Source organism: Neolamprologus multifasciatus, chromosome 22, assembly GCF_963576455.1.
Source record: "Neolamprologus multifasciatus chromosome 22, fNeoMul1.2, whole genome shotgun sequence".
NCBI lineage: Eukaryota > Metazoa > Chordata > Actinopteri > Cichliformes > Cichlidae > Neolamprologus > Neolamprologus multifasciatus.
Genome location: NC_140459.1, coordinates 16,251,619 through 16,275,015, shown reverse-complemented (window position 1 = coordinate 16,275,015; position 23,397 = coordinate 16,251,619). Strand labels below are relative to the sequence as shown.

At 40.7% G+C, this 23,397-nt stretch overlaps 2 protein-coding genes across 2 annotated transcripts; both read left to right on the top strand.

Moving 5' to 3' along the window:
- The first annotated feature begins 4,689 nt into the window (after positions 1 to 4,689).
- Positions 4,690 to 15,161, top strand: lix1l (limb and CNS expressed 1 like). Its single transcript, XM_085148311.1, has 6 exons — positions 4,690 to 5,251; positions 7,304 to 7,467; positions 9,083 to 9,223; positions 9,595 to 9,690; positions 9,906 to 9,983; positions 11,458 to 15,161. The coding sequence occupies exons 1-6, from the start codon at positions 4,912 to 4,914 to the stop codon at positions 11,707 to 11,709; spliced, it is 1,071 nt and encodes a 356-aa protein (XP_085004437.1). The 5' UTR covers positions 4,690 to 4,911; the 3' UTR covers positions 11,710 to 15,161.
- A 774-nt stretch (positions 15,162 to 15,935) lies between these two features.
- Positions 15,936 to 20,243, top strand: sf3b4 (splicing factor 3b, subunit 4). The gene is made up of 6 exons (XM_085149745.1): positions 15,936 to 16,039; positions 16,877 to 17,005; positions 17,091 to 17,633; positions 18,745 to 18,912; positions 19,171 to 19,329; positions 19,911 to 20,243. The coding sequence occupies exons 1-6, from the start codon at positions 16,006 to 16,008 to the stop codon at positions 20,081 to 20,083; spliced, it is 1,206 nt and encodes a 401-aa protein (XP_085005871.1). The 5' UTR covers positions 15,936 to 16,005; the 3' UTR covers positions 20,084 to 20,243.
- Positions 20,244 to 23,397: the final 3,154 nt, after the last annotated feature.

Sequence of the window (23,397 nt, the reverse complement as noted above, 5' to 3'; positions counted from 1 at the left end):
TTTAAAAATGAGATTATGACCGTAAAGCTTTGATCAAAACCAGATGTGGAAACATGCACCATGTTTGCAACCCAGCATTTATTCTCTGTGTCCAGGCCTGCACTGTCCTATTGGCTTAAGCTGTTTATGTCTCTCAAAAGTGCTCCAGACACAGAACCATCTGCTTTGTGGTATGCAATTGACGTGAGGATGCATCACTTGACATTAAAGTGTGTGCAGCAGGAATAAGTAGCGAAAGTAGTTCAGCAGAGCTACGACGTGAACAATGGGGGCATTTACATGAAAAGATGTCAGCATGAAAAAATAAAAAGTGTCCTGATTCTGTCTTTCCTTTAAGCTTTGACCCCCTGAGGCTCTCGCTCATCCATAAAAATGATTGATTGCATTACGCGCTCAACTCAGCGGGAAAGAAGCACTAACGTACTCAGAGCTGTAATAACATTCAGTAAAGCAGCTGCTGCTAAAGTGAATCATGTACTAAGCTGTCCTCTTATATTAAAATAGACAAAACTGATGTACTGCTATCAACTTTTTAAATGTTGTACCCGATTGTGGAAGAGCTATATACAAGAGCATCTTAATGCTGTTAAGTTATGCCTGAAAGGAAAACCTTTATGTTATTGTCATTATATCTAAAGTGAAACATATGAAGTTTTTTGTTTTAATTGTGATGGTTATGGCTTATAGCTCATGAAAAACAGAAATCCAGTGTCTCAGATTGTTAGAATCTTTCATTTCATCCAGTTAATTTATATACTCAGTACTTGACTGTGGCTCTGTTAGCAAGAATTACTGCGTCAGTGTGGTGTAACACAGAGGTGATCGGGTTTTGGCGCTGTTGAAGACAGGCTGTTTTCATGTTTCCCCCAGACTCTCTGTGAGGTTCAGATTAGGCGACCCGGCGGTAATAACACAGTGAGAAAAACATGCTAGCTTTGGTACCGTGGGCTGGTACTTATTCCTCCTGGAACAGGAAACCTGCACCTCCATAAAGCCTGTCCACAGACGGAAGCATGAAGTGCTCTAAAATCTCTCAGTGGACGCTGCATTGACTCTGGACTTGATAAAACACAGTGAGCTAACCACCTCCAACAGCAGCAGATGACATGGCATGCCAACTCATCACAGCCTGCAGAAACTTCACCCTGGACTTCAAACACATTGGATTCTGTGGCTTTCCACTCTCCTTCCAGACTCCAGGACTTTGACTTCCAAGCAAAATGCAAAATTTACTTTTACCTGAAGAGCACTTTGGACCAATGAGCAACAATCCAGTTCCTTTTTCTTCTTTGCCCACTTCTGACTTTGTCTCTAGCTCAAGAGCAGCTTGATATTAGGAATACAACAGCTGTAGCTCCTTTTCTGAAGACATCTGTGCACTGAGCTGTTCAATTGGGTTCAAGTGTGGGATCTGGCTTGCATACTCAAGGACATTCGCAGAGTGGTCCTGAAGGCACTCCTTTGTTATATTGGCTGTGTGCTTAGGGTCATTGTCCTGCTGGAAGATGAACCCTTGTCTCAGTCTGAAGTCCAGAGTGCTGTGCAGCAGTTTATCATAAAGGATGTCTATTTACATAGCTGCATTCATCTTTCCCTTGACCCTGACTAGTCTCCCAGTCCCTCCTGTTGAAAACTGTCCCCACAGCATGATGGTGCCACCACCATGCTTTACTGTAGGGATGGTATTGGCCAGGTGATGAGCAATGCCTGGTTTCCTTGGTATTCAAGTTCAATCTTTGTTTCATTAGACCAGAGGGTTTTATTTCTCGTGGTCTGAGATTCCTTCAGGTGCCTTATGACAAACTCCAGAGAGGCTGTAATGTGCCTGTTACTGAGTAGTGGCTTCCGCCTGGCTGTTCTACCATACAGGCCTGATTAATGAAGTGCTGGAGAAATGATGGCTCTATGCTTCTCATCTCACCACAGAGCAGCTGGAGCTCTGTCAGTGTAACCGTCAGGTTCTTGGTCACTGACTAAAGGCTAGCTCTAAGAAGAGACCTGTTGGCTCCAAATTTCTTCCATTTATGGGTGATAGAGGAGGCCACTGTATTCATTGGGACTTTCAATCCTGCAGAATTTTTTTGTACCCTTCCCCAGATCTGCGCCTCGGTACAATCCTATCTCCGAGATCTAAAGACAATTTGTTGGACTTCATGGCTTGGTTTGTGCGCTGACCTGTACTGTCAACTATGGGACCTCATTTATACAAGTGTGTGCCTTTCCAAATCACATCCAATTAACTGAAATCATCACAAGACTCCAGTTAAGCTATAGGAACAACAACAGATTGTAAGTTGAAACAGGATACACCTCACTTCAAGTCTATGTGTCATGACAAAGGCTGTGAATACTTAGGTACATGTTAAACTTTTGTTCTTTATATTCAATAAAGTTTCAAGAATTTTAAACAAAGTTTTTCACTCAGAATTTTGAGGTACAAATTAATTTAATGCACACTGGAATAAAGTTGTAACGTGACAAAATGTGGAACAAGAGAAGTGCTGTGAATACTTTCTAGATGCACTGCATCCCCCAAAACAAAATTAAATACATTCTAATAATTGCAAGCTACTACTACAAGCTGTAATCACAAAAATTTAAATGTGTAATGGCTTGAAATGTAAGTGTAGATAGATACTGAAATAGACAAGTTGCCAGTCCATTACAGGGATTGGCTCTGACAGCTGTAAACACTCATTTTCTGCCAGTTTCTTTTTTTATTCTTGTCTCTGTGTGATGTCTATAATCATCAGATGCACAGTTGTAAGCACAGAAGCCCCACCAACCTGCTGCTCAAACCCTTTGTTTATGAGTGTCAGCCAATCAGAAGAAAGCGAGAGATGCTAAAACAGCTTGTTTCAGAAGTTACTTAAATTTCCTGCATGTCCACGGTGTCTCTAAAACCAGAAATTTCACAGGTCTCTTTAGAGGGAACAGCACATGTTCAGGATGTCTGTAAATGATAATAATTGTAATATAGCAACAAATGAGACAAACTGAATATTTAAGAAGGAAAAAAAGAGTGAGAATGATCAGTATTTAGGTCAGAGGATCACCTGCTACGCCAAGCTTTGCTTGGACCTAATCTTGAAACCTCCATCATCAAAGTTGTATCCATCGTGGAGTTCAGTCCATGCTGACACAAGATCCCATTAGAAAACCGGAGAACAGGATCAATGGACAAATGTCAGAGGAAGTGAACATAAGCCATGGACCTTGAAGTTATGAACTGGGGTCGGGAAATAAAAGCATGCACTAGTGAGGCACACACTCATTCACAGTTATAAAGTGTGCATCTGCAGAAATCCTTCAGCTGTTTGCAAACTCTGTAGTAAACACTATTTCTGACATTTTTTCTTGTCCTTTGTGTGATTTCCAGTTTCTCACTGGGCTCTAATTTGTTTAAAATGTGCTTTTTAGTGGAAACAGATGAGGTTCAATCTTTGACTTAATGCAGATTCAGTTTAACAAAAAAAAGTGAGGGAGGACTAGTTCCTCCTTTGGACTTCTCTGGCTTCATCGCAGACCGCAGAAAGAATGAAAAATGACACAAGACCCACAAAGTCCTAAAAAATATTTAGGAGACACAAGAGGAGGTCCCATTTCCTCTTCAAGTCTTTGTTCTGCTCTAGGTTGGTGGTCTCACCCTCACTCCAGCTCAGAGTTAAGGTAGTACAAAGTTGTATTATGTTTCAAAATTTCAAAGTAAGATCATCATTTTTTTCCACCTCTTATCGAGTAAACTGAGTTAGTCTGATCCAAGTTTTAATCACATGCTTCAGCAGAGTTGGAGCTGTAAACCTGCACTGTAGTTGTTCTCTTTTGGAGCCAGAGGAGAACAGAGGAGGCTCAGATTTCTTGGCTTGACATTTTCTGATTTTCCACTGTTGCCTTCACGTCCTCCGGAAAACATTGGAATTCTCATGACAGTTGCCCAAGGATACTGAGTCGATCCACAAACTTTCCTATTGGTAGACGACCTGCTGGATCACCTGAGCCACATCTATTACGTTTTTTGTTTTATTTTAATTTAATTTGATCAAATTAACAAAAAGAAGAACTACTAACATTTTCTCTATTTTTATTCAACTTTAGTTAGCTTTTCAAGTTTACAAAACCGCTTTAGTTAGCTTTAATTTTTTTTCTTCAAATGTCCAGTTCTTTTTCCTTTTATTTAACTTTTTCTTTTTTCTTTTTTTTTTTTTACATGTAGCTTCACTTTTTAGTTTAGTTTACCATACTAGCTATTATAACCTTGAAGCTGGTTTATTATTTCTGGTAGGATTTCAACACAAAGCTAAACCAGAGCTAAACAAAAAAAAAAAAAAAAAAAAGGAGTTTCGTAGCTGTAGAATATTTTGTGCGCTTGCATTACAATCTGAATGCAAAGATAATATTATAACAACTTAAGGTCGGTGTGTTATTACTATCCCAGGAAGTAAAGCTTCCTGCATCCTTGTATCCTCAGCTAGGATGTGGAAATACTCCACAAAAACAAGCAAACACAGGTGGGGGAAAAGAAAAGGAAATTAGCCCATTAAAAACACAGTCCGTGTAACAATGAACAGGTGCAATAAAATAAAAAGAATACCAGCTTACAAACACACATTAGAAAACGTGTGCAGCCTGACTGTAAATGCATTTCACAGTGTAGAAGAAACAGAATACGAGGGGTCCTTGAAGGCAGCACTTGACTGACAGTCCCGCAGTCTAATCCAGGGAGTGAGGACTCAGCAGCTCCGTTATGTGTCGAATCAACGTCGGCTCGGCGCTTGCAGGCTGTGACTGAGAAAAACCCTGCCGTACTTCGCTCATTCAGCTCTTAAAGCTCACTTTTTCAGCTCAAGCCGTCGGGCTCCTCGCTACAGATTTGCTCCAGAGCCGGGACTCCGCAGACGTTACGTCGGGACAATGGAATCCAACGTTATCCCGGACAGTGTCCGCCATCAGCGGCTACAGCCGGGCATCGGATTCAGTTCGGGAGCGACCGGGACCCTCCGCTCCTCTCTCCGGCCCGGGGTTACGGTCCCCATCGCACCGTTGCTGTCCTCTCCGGCCTCTCTGGCGGCTTCCTCCGGGCCTCCTCCCCCGCCGCCTCCGCTGCAGCTCCACAGCCTGTACGGCGGAATGGGAGCGGGGCTGGGGCCGGGGGCTAGCGGTCACTGTAACCCGGGGAACCCGGCCGTGCTGAAGGAGGCGGTGGAGGCTGTGGTTCGCAGCTTCGCCAAACACACGCAGGGTTACGGCAGAGGTAATGTCCGCTGCTGACACTGTCCTGGAAATAGCGGCGTTAACGCGTGTCATACTGCTTCAGGCTGTAGCTGGGGAGGGGACTTTTGGAGAGCTGGAAACCACTTTCAGCTGCGCCATTTGTTTGGAAGGAAGGCACAAAAAACCTCCACCATACTTAGAACAAACTCCTGTAATTTCCACCTTTATCTCCCGTGTGTAAACACACCAGTGGTCATTTGCACCTGATGCAATGTTACCGTGAAGTTTCCTTTGATATTCGTTCCAGTCACTCCATCACAGGATTAACATCCAGGGCCTGCAGGAGTTTGCATTTACGAACAATACACTATTGTTCGTAAATTAGCCGTTACACTCATGTTACACGGTAAATAACAAGAATAGACACTGTGGAAATCGATAATAACCTTGAAAAATGAAAGAGCAGTGTCCCTTATAAGAAAAATAAGGCTTTATATACTTTATATGAAACTTTATATTATTACTTTATGATGTGCAAAATGCACATCATTAGTAATAATTACTTGAAAAATCCAGTTTAATTAAAAGTACTTGACTGATTTCTATCAGAGTTTGCCTAAAACTATCATTAGACCAAAAGCTTAAGTAACGCTAACATGTGTGCCTGTCCCATGCTAATAGGATTTATTTCCAAAAGATGGTCCCCATGTGTCCCTAACTAACAGCCTCTTCCCCCTGCATGCCAGTTAGGCTTCTTAACACAATTATTGGCAGCATTTTTTTTGAAGACTTTTGGCAGTAAAACACACACGAGGTGATGTAATCAGGCTTTCCTATACGTTTGCTTTCAAGCAGCGATTAAGTTGCAATTTCAAAAAGGCCTATTAAGTGTATTTAAAGGAGTACTATAAGAAAAAAAGGGGGGGGGGGCATGTGTGCACATACACCTTTGGAAAAGATTTTGTTGGACTTTCAAGTGGAGTTGCAGGATGTTCTTTGACTGTAGTTTGGATCAGCTTCACATTACATCCTTCGATATCTCCGAGAGTTTCCTGTCTCTTTGCACTTTTGTTATGGAGGAAGTCCTCAGAAATGGATAAAAACAGACCAAGAGGCCTTAATAAACCACTGTCACAAGCCTGAATTGGTTTGTTAGCAGTATTTGAAAAATAAGTCTTTTTTTTTTTTTTTAACTTTATGTAAAAAGAATTAAACACACAAAAAAACTGTCTTTAAAGTAGCACCAACTCTTGGCCACATTAATGAGCAGATTTAGGCTGTTTCCGTTTCTTTAGGCTCTCTCTTTATGTAATCCCAGACTGACTTGACTTTGAGATCAGGGCTCCGTGGGGGCCTGACCATCTGTTGCGCCTCTCCTTGTTCGTCTTGACACTGAAGATGGTTTTTTTACAACTCTGGCTGTGTCTTTGGACGCATTATCTGTCATCCTGCAGAGCGAGCTTAGGAGAGATCAGACGCCTCCCTGATGGAAAGCAACCAAAATATTTAGAGTATCTAAAACATTTGTTTTGTGTGTGTTTAAAAAATGATTTGGATTGTCCTTCAGGGCTCTATAGTGTGGAAAATATGGCTTGTAGTTTGTTGACAGAAGCTTTCATTTTTTGTTTTTAATGTTTGACAAAGTGGCCTGGTCTCCAGACTCGTATAAGAGCAAGATTCAGGCGGTAACTTCGTTCAAATCATGTTGGCTGCACACATATTTCCCAACAGACCCCAAACCCAAGTAATCATTTATGACTCAGTTGCAGAGTTTGCAGCTTTCCATTGTTGTTTTTGTTTCCTTGTGGATGACATGAACTCCGATCTTTCGTGTGAGGGCCAGAGTCGAGTGTTTTTCTCCAAGCCTCTCCTCTGAGGTGATGCAGAATTTCCTCTGGGCAGCCACCTAAAATCTTTCCGGAAAACCCTGTGGCATCCTGGAGACGACCTTCCCCTGCACCTTTCCATCTTTGTTTAGAGAGGATGTTGCAGAGCTCGCCTAACGGCTACAGACCAAAACATGTAAACTGCACTAATGGTTTGTATTAGTGTGACGTAACAGGGCTTCTTCTTTTATCTGTGTGTCCTGCAGTGAACGTGGTGGAGGCTTTGCAGGAATTTTGGCAGATGAAGCTGACCAGAGGAGCCGACCTGAGGAACGGAGCCCTCGTTGTTTATGAAATGGTCCCGTCCAACAGCCCTCCTTATGTTTGCTATGTTAGCCTTCCAGGCGGCAGCTGCTTTGGAAGTTTCCAGGTGCAGTGTCTGCTTTCTGTTAGCATGAATATTATGAAATATGCAGTACTGTATGAATTTCTTTATACTTTGCTTCTAAAGGAGCCGGACTTCCTTGGAATTTTTAAAGCGGGTTTGGACATTGGCTGCTTTTTTTACTCCGTTTCAAAGGAATGTTTTTTTAATGCATGTCTGCACATAACAGACATCTTACAATTTTAAACTGCTGCCTCTCACAAGAACACATTTCTTTAGTCGAGTATGAAAAATGTGAAAGCTTAGGCATAAAATTATATATATTTGTGATTTCCAAAGAGCTATTACTGGAAAACTTGGTATACGTCTCGATGGTGCACAGTGTGTCCTTAGAGAATTTGAGGAAACTGGACAAGTGGAGGACAAAAAAGAAGCAGGAAGCCTAAAAAACCCTTCTAGAGCATATGAACAGTATCTGAAGGTCACGTCCTTAAAAAAAAAACTAGCAAAGACCTGACAGGAGGGATGAACCAGTGCTGTGTCTACACGTAACAGACAACTCAGCAGTTAACCAACTTTAAAGTGTATCTGTAACTACTTTGTTGCTTTCATCCTGCCACAAAAACACATCATTTGTTCAATTTTCTTTAGCCGAGTCTGTAAAAATGCCAACAATAACATAGTTTGACAGACATAAAGTTATATTTTCATATTAACGAGGTGATTCCCAAACATCTGTTGGCTGAAAACTTGGCATAATGCCTTGACAAAAGAAGTGGCCTAAAAACTATCTACATCAGACGAACGGTATTGGAAAGTTATTTACGTAAGAAATAGAAAGCAATCCAAAAAAGACCTGACAGGACCTGAGAGATGCATCTGGACCTTCAGCTGATCCATCTACTGTTCATTGAAGCCTCATCAGGCTTCAATGTGGAAGGGTCTCTGTGGAAGGGTGGCTGTCAAGGAGTCATTCTTAAGGAAGGCTGAGTTATGCCAAATTACATGAGTGTCTACAGTCATCTGTAAAACAAGGTGGAGGCTCTGTCATGGTTTGAGGTTCCATTTCAGTCTGACGGACTTGTGAACGCAGAAAAGTGCCATTCGATTTTGATTCAACATGCAACACCTTCTGAAAAGGATCCAATTCGCAACAACTTCAGTTTTCAGCACGCACAATGGACCACTATCAGTCATGGATTGGGCTCACAGGTTCCATCAACATCATTGGGTTCATCTTGACATAAAACTGAACAAAAAGGCAGCCAACATCCAAGAAAACTACTTAAAGAAATGACAAGAAAGCTGCCAAAGCGAGCTCAGGCTGTGTTGAAGAATAAAGGTTGTCATCCCAAGTACTGACTTTCGAGGTCATTAACTCTAATTTTCCTTCCCACTTTCCCATCAACATATAACAAAACGAGGAGTGGCTCAAGACTTTTTTTGCACATTGCTGTAAAAACACGCCATTGTCTTTGGTTGAACGTCAGTGAATGTGTTGTGGTTTGGTTATTCTGTTGCAAGCATTCTTAAAACCACAAGACCAAATATGGATGCAAGCTCAAAGCCACAAAGAGTCATTTAAAGACCGGCCGGGTTGTCGTTGGCCTTTTGACTGTTTATCTGTCCACTGATACATGCTCTCTTTGCTGTTTGACAGTTCTGTCCCACAAAGGCAGAGGCGAGACGCAGCGCCGCCAAAATCGCCCTGATGAACTCCGTTTTTAACGAACATCCCTCGCGTCGGATTACAGACGACTTCATTGAGAAGAGCGTGAATGAGGCGTTGGCCTCCTTTAATGTAAGTTTAAGAAAAGAACTGCCGAGAACTCAAAGTTGTGTTTGTACGACTGTCAGTCAAGCAGGATGGTCGATTTGAACGCGCTTCCAAAAACATGATGTATTAGGTTAATTTTGCTCAGTTGCTGGCATCATACGCATGGATTTTTTTCTTTTTTACGCATAGTAAATATTATGAAAGTGTATACTATGGATACAAATAGCTGATGCTTCTCAAAATTAAATGAAGGAAATATACACTGCATTGGACTGACTCCCAAACTCAACACAAATATGTGCCAAATATCTGTAGGGACATATGAGGAAGTAGCATTTACTATGTGAGCTCAAACTGTGGCTGACTTGAATTTAAGTGCTTGTCTATGCTCACAGGGAAACAGAGAAGAGGCCGACAACCCCAACACAGGGATCGGGGCGTTTCGCTTCATGCTTGAGTCCAATAAAGGAAAGTCCATGCTGGAGTTTCAGGTGCGTGTTTTAAGTAGCTTTTTAAAAAAACAAACTTATGGTAAATGTGAGCCCAGAGCCTGTACGAGAGTAGCTACATACAGAACACGTATGCATAAAAGTAGCAGTTTTGTGTGTAAATGTTCGCCCAAAAGTGATAATATGTAGATAGTTTGGCCCCACAGTGTTGAATTACTGGTCTCTTATTCTTGGTCTCGGCTGTGTTTGTCTTCCAGGAGCTGATGACTGTGTTCCAGCTGCTGCACTGGAATGGAAGCCTCAAAGCCATGAGAGAACGACAATGTTCCAGACAGGTAAAGCCAACAAATGCCTTCTATTATACAAAAATAGTAACAGTTTTCAGCTACAGTTATGAACAAATTTCCCAGTAATCGGTCACAAAATTAAACCTACTGAGAGGTGAAGTAAAAAAAAAAAGAGATTATCTCCACAGTGCAATGTCCTGCTGTTTCTTAGCTCCTCACCAAAATGCAAAACTTGCTCAGGAACAGCTCAAGGAGCACAACGAAGAGCCCAAATTCCCATTCCTTTCACTCTGTAAGAGTCAGGACAGATTCAATCAATCGAGGCCCCACCCAGCAACCCACATATCCAAAACGATCCACATCCAGCGTCCCAGTGGCAGACACCAAAACACTCCCAAAGAGGTCCTGCGTCCACGCCCAGTTGGGCCACAGCTGTTTTGGTGACCAACACAAAATCTGACTGGTGGTTTTAATGTTGTGGCCGATCAGCGTTTAGCAGGGCTTTTTCTCTGTGACAGGGCTGTTCTAGATAAATTTGTAGTTATCTTTCTCACCATGAGCAGTAAGTGAAAAAAGAGCAAAAACAAAGAATGTGCCTCCTAAAATATGTGTGTTAAGACTCAGTCAATCTTAAGTTTCAAAATAATCCCCATTTATCTCAAATTGGGCTTTTGTGCAGCCCCTTAGTCCATCCTCTGAAACTTGCTGTTGTAGCTCCAGTTAGGGTCTCCCTCCTTTTAAGGCAGCCACATGAAGCCGCCTTAAAAGGAGGTGTGGTGTAGTCGGAGCTTTGTGCATGATATGATCATAAAAATGAATTCTTTGCATTTTTCTTCTAATTTAAAACTCTTTTTTGGCATCATACAGAGCCAAGAGTAGAAAAACTGTCTGCACATACGTTGACCTCTCTTGAGAGGAAAACAGAGAGCACCTACAGCGCCTACAGAAATATGGTGGAGGCTCTGTCATGGTTTGGGGCAGCATTTCAGCCAGTGGTGATGGAGGTCTTGTCAAAAATGATAGAAGTATGAATGCATGACAGCGTGACAATGATCACAAACACACTGCCAGTGCAGTGAAAGCATACCTGCATAGAAAAACTCACAGCGGAGCACTATCAGGGCCATGGATTGGCCTCCCCACAGGCTGGATTTCAGCATTACTGCAGCAGTGTGGGATCATCTAAATATAGCGAACATCCAAAATAGAGCTTTTCATGTTTTTCAAGAAGTCTAGAGGACAAATAAGAATAAATGTCCAAATGTTGACTTTCAACCTTGTTAGGATTGTGCAACTCTGTTTCTGTCTTATATATACTGTATTTCCGTGCATGTTTACTGTGCCTATTTCACATTTTCACCGAAAAATATAAAGAAATTTCATGTCTTATGAAATTTAAAATGATGAAGTTTTATTAGGTTCAGCATCAGAATCTGGATAATTGGAGGAATATCTGATTGGGAATGCTGTTTCCCACTATCACATCTTCTGACTCTTTATGACTTTCTGGCTGAACTTGCAGGAGGTGCTGGCTCACTACTCCCATCGGGCTCTGGATGATGACATGCGCACTCAGATGGCCGCCGACTGGGTGAACCGAGAGCAGAGCGTAGCGGGCACCATTGCGCAGGAGCTGGCCACGACAGAGCGGGAACTAGAGGACGCCAGGCTGGCGGGCAGAGAACTGCGTTTTTACAAAGAGAAGAAGGACATCCTCATGTTAGCTGTGGGTCAGCTCAGTGCAGCCAACACCGCCACTCTGCCATCACACTAAACCAACCGTATGGAAACATGCCTTCGCACTCCGTAGGATTCCTGGTAACAGTATTGATCACTTCATAGGTGACTTCTCAGAACGTTTTAGGTTTTGTTTTGTTTCGCGTACCAGGTAATCAAGCCTTGACTTACAGTATGCACATCTTGTCCATAAAACAAATACTAGCCGCTATAGCCCGTTACCTCTTTGTGCCTAGTAATTACAGGATAACAGTGCTTTTTCTCTAGATGCCTGTAAAAGTGCTCGGCATTCAATGTGACTGGGATTTACATGTTTTGTTTTCATTATTTCATACTGTACTTACTCAAAGTAGACCTATGGAGACAAAACCTTTATGGATCAGTGAATGTACGGGGCATAAAATGACCCATCAGACCAAAACCTAATGAGGTATAGCTCCTGTGTTTCTTCTCGGCTTCGGTTTGTTTTGGTTGGTTGTAGTATTTGGGATGGGAAGATGCCAAAATTGATGACGCAAGAAGCCTGTGTTTGTTCATGAATAAAGCACAGGAACAGAGGTCACCCACTCAGCAAGATATGAATGAAGGGGATAAAAGATCCCAGCTAATATCACCGGTTTTCTGTAATGGATGTGCAACCTGTTCCTACAGGTTTTTTATGGGAAGCAGCCTCAAATAATACTAGACTTCCAGTAAGCACAGAAATACACTTATTGACTCATGTAATAATAATTTGTGGGTAATTTGCAAAAGAAGAAACATGTCAGCAGGTAATTGATGCTCTGACAGCAGCTCAGGTTAAAAAAAAAAGATCAAATATTAAACCACCACTATGCCGTTTTACTTCAGCTTTTCTTGCTGCTTTTTTTATTAATTAAAAAAGGCGTTTTTTTTAAGCTTCGTCTCTTGCTTGGCGACGATGACACTAGCCGAATGTATCATTTTTAATGCGTTATCAGCAAAAAGGACCTGCAAAGCAACACATCTTACAAAAACTGCAAAATCTGCTCTTGTGATGCAGATTGTGTTGGTCAACTAGTGGAGTTCAAACAAAGTGAGTGTTTGTTAGGACTTAAATGTAGGTCAGGGTCTCAGCAGTTAAAAAATTGAGGCCAGAGAATGAGTTGGGCTTTTTTTCTCTTTTTTTTTTTTTAAAGCCGAACCATCAGTTTTGAGTCATTGTAGTCAGAACAGTGCCAGCTTCTGTGGTCTAAGTTTTTTTGCGATACTAGAAGAAGGAATTGGGTTTTGGCAGCGTTGTAATGTCTGCATGCCAAAAAAATGTAATATAACAGGCATTTATTACCATTTTTTCCCGCAAATGTCATAACTTTATATTTGTTCGTCTTTATAAAATGCATTTTTATACGTTGTAGGGATAAAGGCGTTTTAACAAGCATCATTAAAAAGACCCCACGCAAGTTTTAATTGATGTGATATGGTTCTTTTGGATGTAATGAAAGTCAGACAGCAGGAGGGCTCGTTCTTGCTGCTGAATGCTGGATTATTAGCAGGAGCAGAACCCGATTACACGAAATATAAAGAAAGAACAAACAAAGAAAAAGTGCAGGAAGTTTCTATAACTCATCTCTGGAGTCTTTGTGCCTTTATGAAAATGGTAGCTAGCAATGTTTGAACAGTCATCTTTACACATGCGGTTAATTTCTTACTGTTACAGCATTTTAAAAGAATAGTTCAAACATTTGGGGGAAATTTACTCTAAGAATTTGATTGATGTTACATGAAGGGCGGTCTGGTTAATATGAAGCTAAATAAAGACGCTTTGCTTAGATTAGCATAAAGACTGAAAACGGATGTAAACAAGTTCCCACACTCGGCCCCAAAGGTAACAAAATCTGACCAATGTTACTTCATTGGTCTGAATCACAGACTGTATATAAAAGATGGACATAGCTTCTCTGTCTAATATAGAAGCTTGTGAGCTACCAATGTATAGCAAACGTTGAATGCCTCTTTGCAGAAATGGATAAAGGTGTGTTCATGTCCAAGTGTTAGACAGCTGATGACAAGGAAATGATCTGCCTTCGCAGAGCTTTCTGATTGGCAGAGCTAGCTAAATTTCAACTTAACTTGAAATTTCAAGTTAGGAATGGCGATTTTTAAATTTTGTTTTCCAGCAAATAAGCCCCTGTAGTCTGAAAAGTGAAACCAGTGCAGAAGTGCCTTCAACCTGCATTCTTTATAATTGTCAACTCCTCTGGAATGACTGACCCCAATCACTACTTTCCTTATGTCATTGTGGTCCCTTTTAACACACAGCATGATGTCTGTTGGTAAATTATGAGCTGGTGTTGACTATGATAAAATACGGTGTGTGCTAGACCAGGACTGTTGTGGAGGGCCGGATCAATAAGCTGAACTACTTTCTGCTCAGTATTAATTTTATCTCTTCATAAGCTTATTGATCCGGCCGTCCACAACAGTCCCAGTTTCTCACCACTTGTTTGTTATGTCTGCTATCAAAAAAGTCCAAAATGCCAAATGCAGGGCTTCCAAACCAGTGGGTGATGACATGGCAGCTACGTCCATCTTTTAATTACAGTCTGAAGTGGCGTCTGTGCTGGGTAATACTTCCAGTACCTGCAGAGTGTTTTATTCAAAACATTTCCTTAATATGCTACATGCCAATTGTGTGAAGGATGTATTTAATATTATTACCTTTGGTATCAATTTATAAACATTATATACTGATTTTGTTTTTGTTTTCTTTTATTATTTATTATTAATTAAAGAAAACTTTGCAGTTCTCTTTAATTAATAATGCAAATTTATAATTGACAGAAAAAGTCATCTATATATATCCTGGTTAATATCTTCAACCTTTTCAAATGTGTAAATTTCAAATCAGTAAATTTTAAACCTGGTACTAAACAGATTGCCAGGATTTCATATGCAGAAACACTTTCAGGGATTTTATCCTTCTTTGACTCAATTAAGAAAAGTAAATGTGATTAATGAGGAAATCTCAAGCAGTGTTTTAATGAACTGCTTAACGGGAAGGAGGCTGAGGCTGTTTGTTTCAAGTTAGATGCTCAACTTCTGGTTTGTTTGGTTTTTTGTTTGTTTGTTTTTATAGCCACAAGCCATTAATCTCAAGGCTCCTTCTGTAAAAATGCCTTTGATCTTTCTTTGTTATCAAAATAATTGAAGTTTTTTTGAACCGTATGTTTGTTTTTTGCCATTTGTTTGCTAAAAAACAGTTTTGGCTCTACATGTTTTTGTATTGTTTTGTTTTTTCATTTTTTTTTTTTGCTTTGATGCATGATGTGTTGATTAAGTTCTGGTTTTATATGTTTCATATTCTATACAGTATTGTTTTATAAGAGTGTTTCTCGAGGTCCTTACTGTTTGTATTTTCTATGAACATTTTGTATTCCATGTTTATACTTTTAGTAGATTTATATGTATATGTAATAAATTTGCTGTTACAAATGGCACTGTGTCGAGCCACTTGTTTTCAGTGACTGAAAATCAAGGCCACACACACACACACACACACACACAGTGGTAATAATTTAATATTCCAAATTAATAAAAATGCATATTCCAGATTTTTAGAGTATAAAAGCACTGATTTCATTCACTTTATTTTTTTTTTTTTAAATTATGCAATAACTTGCAAATGCCACCAGAAGGCATAACAGATATATCCCACCCACAGGTGGTTGCTTAGGATCTTGAATGGCAGCATCACCAACTGGATAGGGAGCTGCGCCTGACTGGGATCACTTGGTTCTCATGGGGGTCGTTTTAAATCGAGAGAACCATGAAGTTCAATCTCCTAAATCTGGGTGACATATAAGTCAAATTATGCAGCCAAGAGGATCGCATGGGATCCAGACTGTTGTCCATACTGCCATCAACGAAATGCTACCCTACCGTGTGCAGGACAGAAAGAAAGAGGAAGAGCTTTTAACATGAAGCCTTTAGAATCCTAAATTAGACTACAACCCCACTGACTACCTAACCACAACTAAGCTACTCAGTACCTGGACTGTGTTTATGTAACAAATTAATTATGTTTTTTTATTATTAAATTAAATTAAAATAAGTTGTTTGGAATTTTTTTTTTTTGTTTGGAAAATTGTGTCCAGAAGCATTAAAAACATAAATAAATTAAATTCTAGCTGAAATGAACTTGTTTTTCACATAATGTTCTTTAAAATCCGACATTTAATATCATACCAGAAAGAATTATTTTAAAGTAAATTAAATAAATTAAATTAATTTTTTTGTTTTGTACTTCCGGTGCACAACATCGGAAGAGGCGGGGTTTCAATGTGCTGCGCTCCCCCTGCGTTGGTCTTTCAACATGGCAGCGGGACCAATTTCAGAAAGAAACCAAGGTAAACTCATCATTAAACTCTGTTTTGTTTCTTTGCACTTCTCATTCATAAAAGTGCTGGTACATTTCACCGGAACCGGCTCATTTTTACATACCGACTGCCTCCTTTAGACTGCAGTTTGTGATAAACAAATGGCAGATCACATGGAAACATTGAGTTGTCGCTAGCTTAGCATGTCGCTAATTTTCCTTTGCAAACAGACTTTTTAATCCTTTTACTTGTTACTTATTTATAAGCCAGTTCAGCGATGGTTTTTGGTTGTTTTAAAGTGCGACTCTTCCAAACAAATTAGCAGCAGACTTAACGTCTAGTTGACCAACAACTACAAGTAGCCGAAGAAGCTAACAACATAGCTTGTAATATGGCTCGGCGGTCATATTAAACATATTAAACTTCTTTGTTTCGTATCGTGCTGATTTTATACGAGGACTATTTCTTGATGTGGGTATACAGATATCGGTATTTTAGATGTAAACACTAAACGTGAGTTTCCTGAATAAATATTGTACACGTATAATAAATATGAGGAGAGTGTGAGAGGCAATAAAGGAACTTTAAGAAGAAGCAAGTAAATAATTTATAAATCTTTTATCCGGTCACAACGCATAGTTATCTGTACACATCTTCTGGCTGAATTATATTAACAGGCCTTCCAAAGGACACAAGCGACTGGATCTCACTGATTAACTAATTTATTTCCAAATATTAGCTATTTTTCTATTCTTGAAGTATCTCCATCGACTTTTACTTTAATGTCACGTGTGTCCACTGAAAAAGAGATTGACGACCTGTGATGACGCACTGATCATTATGAGGTTTATTTTCTCCATGTTTTAGACGCCACTGTATATGTTGGTGGTTTGGATGAGAAAGTGTCTGAGCCGTTACTATGGGAGCTTTTCCTGCAGGCTGGTCCTGTGGTCAACACACACATGCCCAAAGACAGAGTCACAGGCCAACATCAAGGTAAGTAATCAGATCACCTTTTTGGTACGTGTATTGAAGGATCACCAAAAACAAGCTCAGCTAACAGTTTTTGCTACTTTCTCAGGCTATGGCTTTGTGGAGTTCCTCAGTGAAGAGGATGCCGACTATGCCATCAAAATCATGAATATGATAAAGCTCTACGGCAAACCGATCAGGGTTAATAAAGCTTCTGCACACAACAAAAACCTGGATGTCGGTGCTAACATCTTCATCGGTAACCTGGACCCAGAGATTGATGAGAAACTGCTCTACGACACGTTCAGTGCCTTTGGTGTGATCCTCCAGACGCCAAAGATCATGAGAGACCCAGACACCGGCAACTCTAAGGGCTATGCTTTCATCAATTTTGCCAGCTTCGATGCATCCGATGCCGCCATTGAGGCCATGAACGGCCAGTACCTCTGCAACAGGCCCATCACAGTGTCGTATGCCTTCAAGAAAGATTCCAAAGGAGAGCGTCACGGCTCGGCTGCAGAGCGACTCCTGGCCGCTCAGAATCCTCTCTCCCAGGCAGACAGGCCTCACCAGCTGTTTGCAGATGCTCCTCCACCGCCAACGGCTCCAACGCCGGTCCTGACCACGCTGGGAGCTGCGATGGCCATTCCAGGTAAGAGCAAATGGAAGTTGTTTTATTGCATTTTGGGCATTTGAACATTGCTGCGGGGTGTTACACAACATTTCAGGCACCGTTCATCAGGTAATGTGGAAAAATCTTGTTTCCGTTAATAAGAAGTTAATAGGTGTCAATTTTAAGTGATTAGCTTACAAGATGAATTTGGGTTTCTGGTACAACTTGACCTACTTCCAGGAGCAGGAAAAAGAAGTAATCAAACAGAAGTGGTCAAAGAATAAAAGTTGTTCCTCATGCGTTTTAATCTCTTTTCACATTATGCTCACATGGAACTTCCTGTAGTTTACTCTACATCTGAATGGTTGGACATTAAATAAAAAGAGCAGTATCTATTACACAGAGTTTGTCCAGTGGGCTGTGATGATATATTTTAAATAGTTTTGTCTGTCTAAGAGGACGATGCAGTACTTGAATGATTATCTTAGAATTGCTGTTCAACAGCCAGCCCCATCTTGGGCTCGTTATTCATGGCAGTTAATTATATTACTCTGTTAAACTATCGATTAAAGTACAAACGGCATCAGTTAAACTTAATTTACGAAAGCGTGAGTTTGCCTTCTTTTGCACACACACAATCCAATTGTTGACCAGATCCTGTTTGGAAATAGACAGGATGTTATACCTGCTGCTCATGCTTCCCGTACACTCAGTTATTGTGACCATTTTATTCTAAGAAGTAATAAATTCTGAGTAATTAGCAGGTCATATGTCGGTGATATGCGGTCATGTTGTTGTGCTTCCTTTTGTTCTTCTCGGGATAATCTCTAAACAGCAGCAGCATGTGATTAATTGTTATAGATTACAGGCTGTCATGGGAGTAGATGAGTTTCCATCATGAGCATTAAGATGATGCTGCTCTGGATGATGCCTCTTTTATCAGTAGGTGATAAAGAGGTTATTTTTAATCTAACAAATCTTGATCAGTGTGTGGAGTAAAGTGAACATGACAGCTGACAAATTGGTCCTTTAATGAAGTTCTTCATAGATATTACATTAGCTACCATGGGTAGATCATTACAAGTCACATTGCTCTGCTCAAATGTGAAATATGAGACTCACTTTGCAAATGCAACCTGTTTGCGTGCAGGCATGCCACCTCCTGGTGCTTTCCCTCCTGTTCCTCCACCTGGATCGATACCTCCATCAATGCCCCCTTCTATGGCTATACCACCAGTAGCTGTGACACCAGGCCCGCAGGGTGGTGGCGGACCTCCACCCGGACCACCACCATTCCCTCCTGGCAGCATGCATCCAGGTAAGGCTACATTTATGCTTTCAATGTGTTTCCATATTCATTCCTTGTGGAAAGCAATGCAGTAGTACGTTGTAAAAGTTTAGATATGTATATTTACATGCTTTTTATGTAGTTCTTGTACATATGAGCCTGCATGACGTTATCAGTTATAGATTACCTGTGTTTGGCGTATTTAAATATACCTGGAGTTTCACTCTTACCAGTTTGGTCCATGTGGACAAATGTTAAGCTTGAGCTTGCTTTGTTGCTGCCATGCAGGTATGCCTCAGATGCCCATGCCTCCTCCTGCTCCTCCTGGCATGGTGCCTCCGCCTCCTGCTCCACCAGGATCAAACCCCCGGGCACCGCCGCCCCCCAGCATGCCTCCACCCCCACCTATGGGCATGCCTCCCAGAGCGCCGTATGGGCCTCCCACAGGTAAGCGCTGTGGCATCTCTTTCAGTCTTTGTTGTCTAATAAAAGTTTCTCTGAGCACCAAAATAAGAGGAAAAGTCATTCAAAGCAACATTTCCCTGTAAAAAGAATCATTGAAGGGTTCTCTCCGTAACACAACTGATATTATGCATTGAAAATGGTTTTGCTGTCATGTGCTCAGGTTGCGCTGTTGTTGATGAAACACATTGATAATTTAGCATATAAAATAAACATTTGGCTGTGAGATGATTTGGAAAGCAGTCAAATGTTCATTGACTCATGCTGATGCCTGTGAAGGTACCCTACTAAAATTTGTGAGCCAAGCCTTAAAAAAAATGTATTATTGCTGTTACACCAGGCAGCTATGGCACAAAATCTGGGCTCTGATACCCAGGAAGCCATTTTCATAAGAAAGGATATGGGAAGGAAACTGAATAAGATGTAACATCATGTTGGGCGGCATGGCAAGACAGCGGTTAGCACTGTTGCGTCACGGCAAGAAGGTTTCTGGTGTGAACCCCGGCTCTTGGTAGCGTTTTACAGCAGTTTTATCAGACTATGACCACTTGTTCTCTCTCTCCCAGGCCCTCCTGTCCCTCCAGGCATGAGAGGGCCTCCTCCTCCCATGCCTCCACCTGGCTATGGTGCCGGTCCTCCTCGACCACCTCCCTTTGGCTTCCAGAGAGGACCTCCGATGCCACCGAGGCCCCCAGGTGTCCCCCCACGGGCTCCTCCGAGAGCACCGATGCCATCGTAATTCCTGTTAGATAACTGTCTGTCATTTTGCCTTTTTAAAAAACGCATCCTTAGACTTGCTCGAGTTTGTAAGCGTGGGAGTAATTTAACCACCTGTATGTATTTTGGGTTTTTTTTGGTCATTGTACAGATGAACAACAAATAAAATTTTTAGTACAATTCTTTACTGTTTTTATTTACTCTGACAACAAAACACAGCATCAAATAACAGACTTGTGGCTCTAAAAGGGACACAGATCAGATGTTGCTTTCAAAGTATAGTTTTATTCCACTCGGAGCATCTGTGTGCTCAGAAATCTTATAGAAGAATTGTTGAAACTATTGCTCCTAGGTGAGCTGTTGTGGGGGCATGTGAGGAGTTCCGGGGGGTGTACCCAGGACAGCTGGAGGAACTGGAAACTGCTGGAACTACAGTGTCACTGTGCCTAGTGAAGACATACACTGAGAGGGTCCTTTAAGCTTGAATGAAATTTGCAGCTTTCAGCTGCCCACATGGATAAACCAAACTCCTCCTGGATGAAGGATTTATGATCAGAGGAGACAAAAATTGAGGAGTAAAGGTGAGCATTTCAAACCTAACAACAGCACCAGCTGTCAAGCATGGTGGAGGTAGCATCATGCTGTGTGGCTGTTTTGCTAGCAGTGGTACTGGTACACTGCACAAAGTGTATAGAAAAATGAAGAAGGCATATTACTTCAAACCAAGTCCTAGATGTTTTTAACTTGTACACAGTTGCGTGTTCCAACAGGACACTGATTCCACGCACATCAAAACTGGATTTGAAAGCAGGCTAACCTTCTGGAAAGCCCAACCTCGAACCTGTGGGCTACAATTTAAAGCTGGGTCGGTACCAGGAAACCTACCAGTTTAAATGAACTACCAATTCTGCCAAGAAGCATAATCAAATATCGAGCTAGAATTATGCCAGAAGTTTGCTGATTGCTACCAAAAACACTGCAATTTGCAAAGACTCACTTAACTAAACATTAGTGGGGGATTATGTACACAGGAAAATGGCGAGAATGATTTTTCCAGAGTTAATGTTTTCTTCTAAGAATAATTTTTACTCATTTTGGATTGTAATCATTTCGATTGGCCACTAGAGTTAAACAGAGGAAGAAGAAATTCTTTTGGAGTAATATGGCGAGACTACGCCCACTAACATTTCCTACGTTTCCTTTCTGCTGCTGTCCCGCAGTGGAACAGAGACAACTGTCAGCGGTGAGCCAGGTAAGTGAGTAAAGTGCTTAATAATGATTTCATTTAGGATAAAATGTTTATTTTTTTTTTTGTTTATCTGAAAGGTAACGCCTGTAAGTAACATTAAGGCTTGCGAGTTTGTGACAAGGTTGGTTAGCTTCTGCCAAATTAAGGATAAGGATAAGCTTTATTTGTCAGTTGCAGTTGCCTGCAGCTGAGATGACAGACCTAGTCGACCATACAGACAATACATACAAAATACAAACTTGGGGTGTAATATATGTAACATATAGGGGCAAAGTCAGGAGAATTTTTTTTTAGCATTGCTCAATAGCTGCTTTTAGGTAGTATAATTGACCAGGCTAGTGTGTTTTTAACAAATCCAGTGCACCAGTGTTTTATCCAAAAAGGTCTGTGAACACATGTGTTTTACACCAAATTGAGGCATGCAAATCGACTTGTTTTTTAACCTAATGTTCTGTTATAAATGTGTGTTTTATCGTGGATTGACGTTTGTGGATGTTTCACCCGTTAAGTTAGAAAGCACGCATGCTTTACTCTGAATTGTAAAGTATACATGGTTGCAGTTTTAGACGTTTCTTAAGCCCCTAGTGTATTAGATTAGTATTATAGAAACTTCCAACTGCTGCAACGTTGAGTTTGCTCTTACTATTTTTTTATATGCATTCACATTATTAGAATAGAACACGAGATTGTAAGACACATATGGAATATATTTGTGTTTTTTGTTCAATTTTGTAAGTATTTGTACTGAAAAATATCGTTTTCATATCATTAAGGATGCCAGCTGTGCATATGAAGTACAGAGAACAACAGAAGTACATATGTTTTGAGGGCCAACTGACCTACTGATTGTTTTTGGATTGCGGTGAGTAAAAAACATTAATGTTTCCAGCGTGTTTCGTAGTGTAAATCAGTCAAGCTTTGGTGATGATGCTATAATAGCTGCTATACCAAATGTTTAGGTTTATTTTGTTCAGTTTATTTAATTCCACTTTCTTTGCTTGTTCTGGTGTTTATTTCAAATGTATAATGCAATTGTATTATGTTCACAGTTGCCAAGGAGTTCAACATCCCGAACATATGGCTTCTCTAAGATACTTGATCCAATTGTGAAGGATATGAAAATCCCAGAGAGGGATGGAGTTAAGGTTCACCCATATGACCCAGTACATGGAACTTGTCCAAGTTACTGGTGACAGCCTTGGTCTTCACTGCCTGTTTGGTTTTGTAGAGATTTCCTTATGTGATGGGTGTTAAACAGTCTTGCATTCTAAGCTCATTGCAGTACTTCAATACATGTGAAAATTTCTCTGTTGATATTATGCATGATATCTTGGAGGGAGGGGCACAATATGAAATGAAACTGATTACGTTACATAATCAGTATACAACATCAAAGGAAGTGGGCAGGAGAATTAAGAGCTTTAACTATGGCTACATGGAACAAAACAACAAACCACCTACAGTGAAGTTGGGAGAGGACTCAAACGACTTGGGGTTAAACGCCATCCAGTCCTGGTGTTTACTTCGGAATCTACCACTCATCTTTAGAGATATAGTTTGTCCAAATGGTTAGCACTGGTACCTGCTACTGCTGTTGCTTCAAATAGTGAATATTGTATTTTCACCAGTGTTATCAAAAGGCATCAGTATTTTCTTGAAACACCTGATCGCCGAACACCACAGGTTGTTCAAACGTTTGTCTCCACACAAGAAGCTGCTACCAAAGCATCATGTCATTGTGCATTATCCTACATGTATACTCAAAACAGGATCACTTTTGTATAGCTGGTGCATGCGCTATGAAGCGAAACACAACTTCTTTTAAAAAAAACAATTGAGAAGTTTCAAAAATGTAACCAAAACATTGGCAATAAAACATCAAAGTCATATTGCTTTCAGCTGGCAGACATTTGACCCCAAGAGGCTGATCACTGGACCAGGTAAAATGCTTTCTTTAAATCCACTGGACTGGGGTTGTGAGATAGCAGAGACTCTTCAGCTACCAATCAACACCAAGGTGTTAAATGTTACATGGGCAAAACAACATGGAAATTTATCGTGCAGATTTATTTGTTTATATAAATGTC

Bases quoted from the DNA above. Each gene is read 5' to 3' on its own strand.
- lix1l (XM_085148311.1), top strand. From the start codon at position 4,912: ATGGAATCCAACGTTATCCCGGACAGTGTCCGCCATCAGCGGCTACAG. The intron at 5,252-7,303 runs GTAATGTCCGCT...TGTGTCCTGCAG, and splicing joins CACGCAGGGTTACGGCAGAG to TGAACGTGGTGGAGGCTTTG. The intron at 7,468-9,082 runs GTGCAGTGTCTG...GCTGTTTGACAG, and splicing joins GCTGCTTTGGAAGTTTCCAG to TTCTGTCCCACAAAGGCAGA.
- sf3b4 (XM_085149745.1), top strand. From the start codon at position 16,006: ATGGCAGCGGGACCAATTTCAGAAAGAAACCAAG. The intron at 18,913-19,170 runs GTAAGGCTACAT...GCTGCCATGCAG, and splicing joins TCCTGGCAGCATGCATCCAG to GTATGCCTCAGATGCCCATG. The intron at 19,330-19,910 runs GTAAGCGCTGTG...TCTCTCTCCCAG, and splicing joins GCCGTATGGGCCTCCCACAG to GCCCTCCTGTCCCTCCAGGC.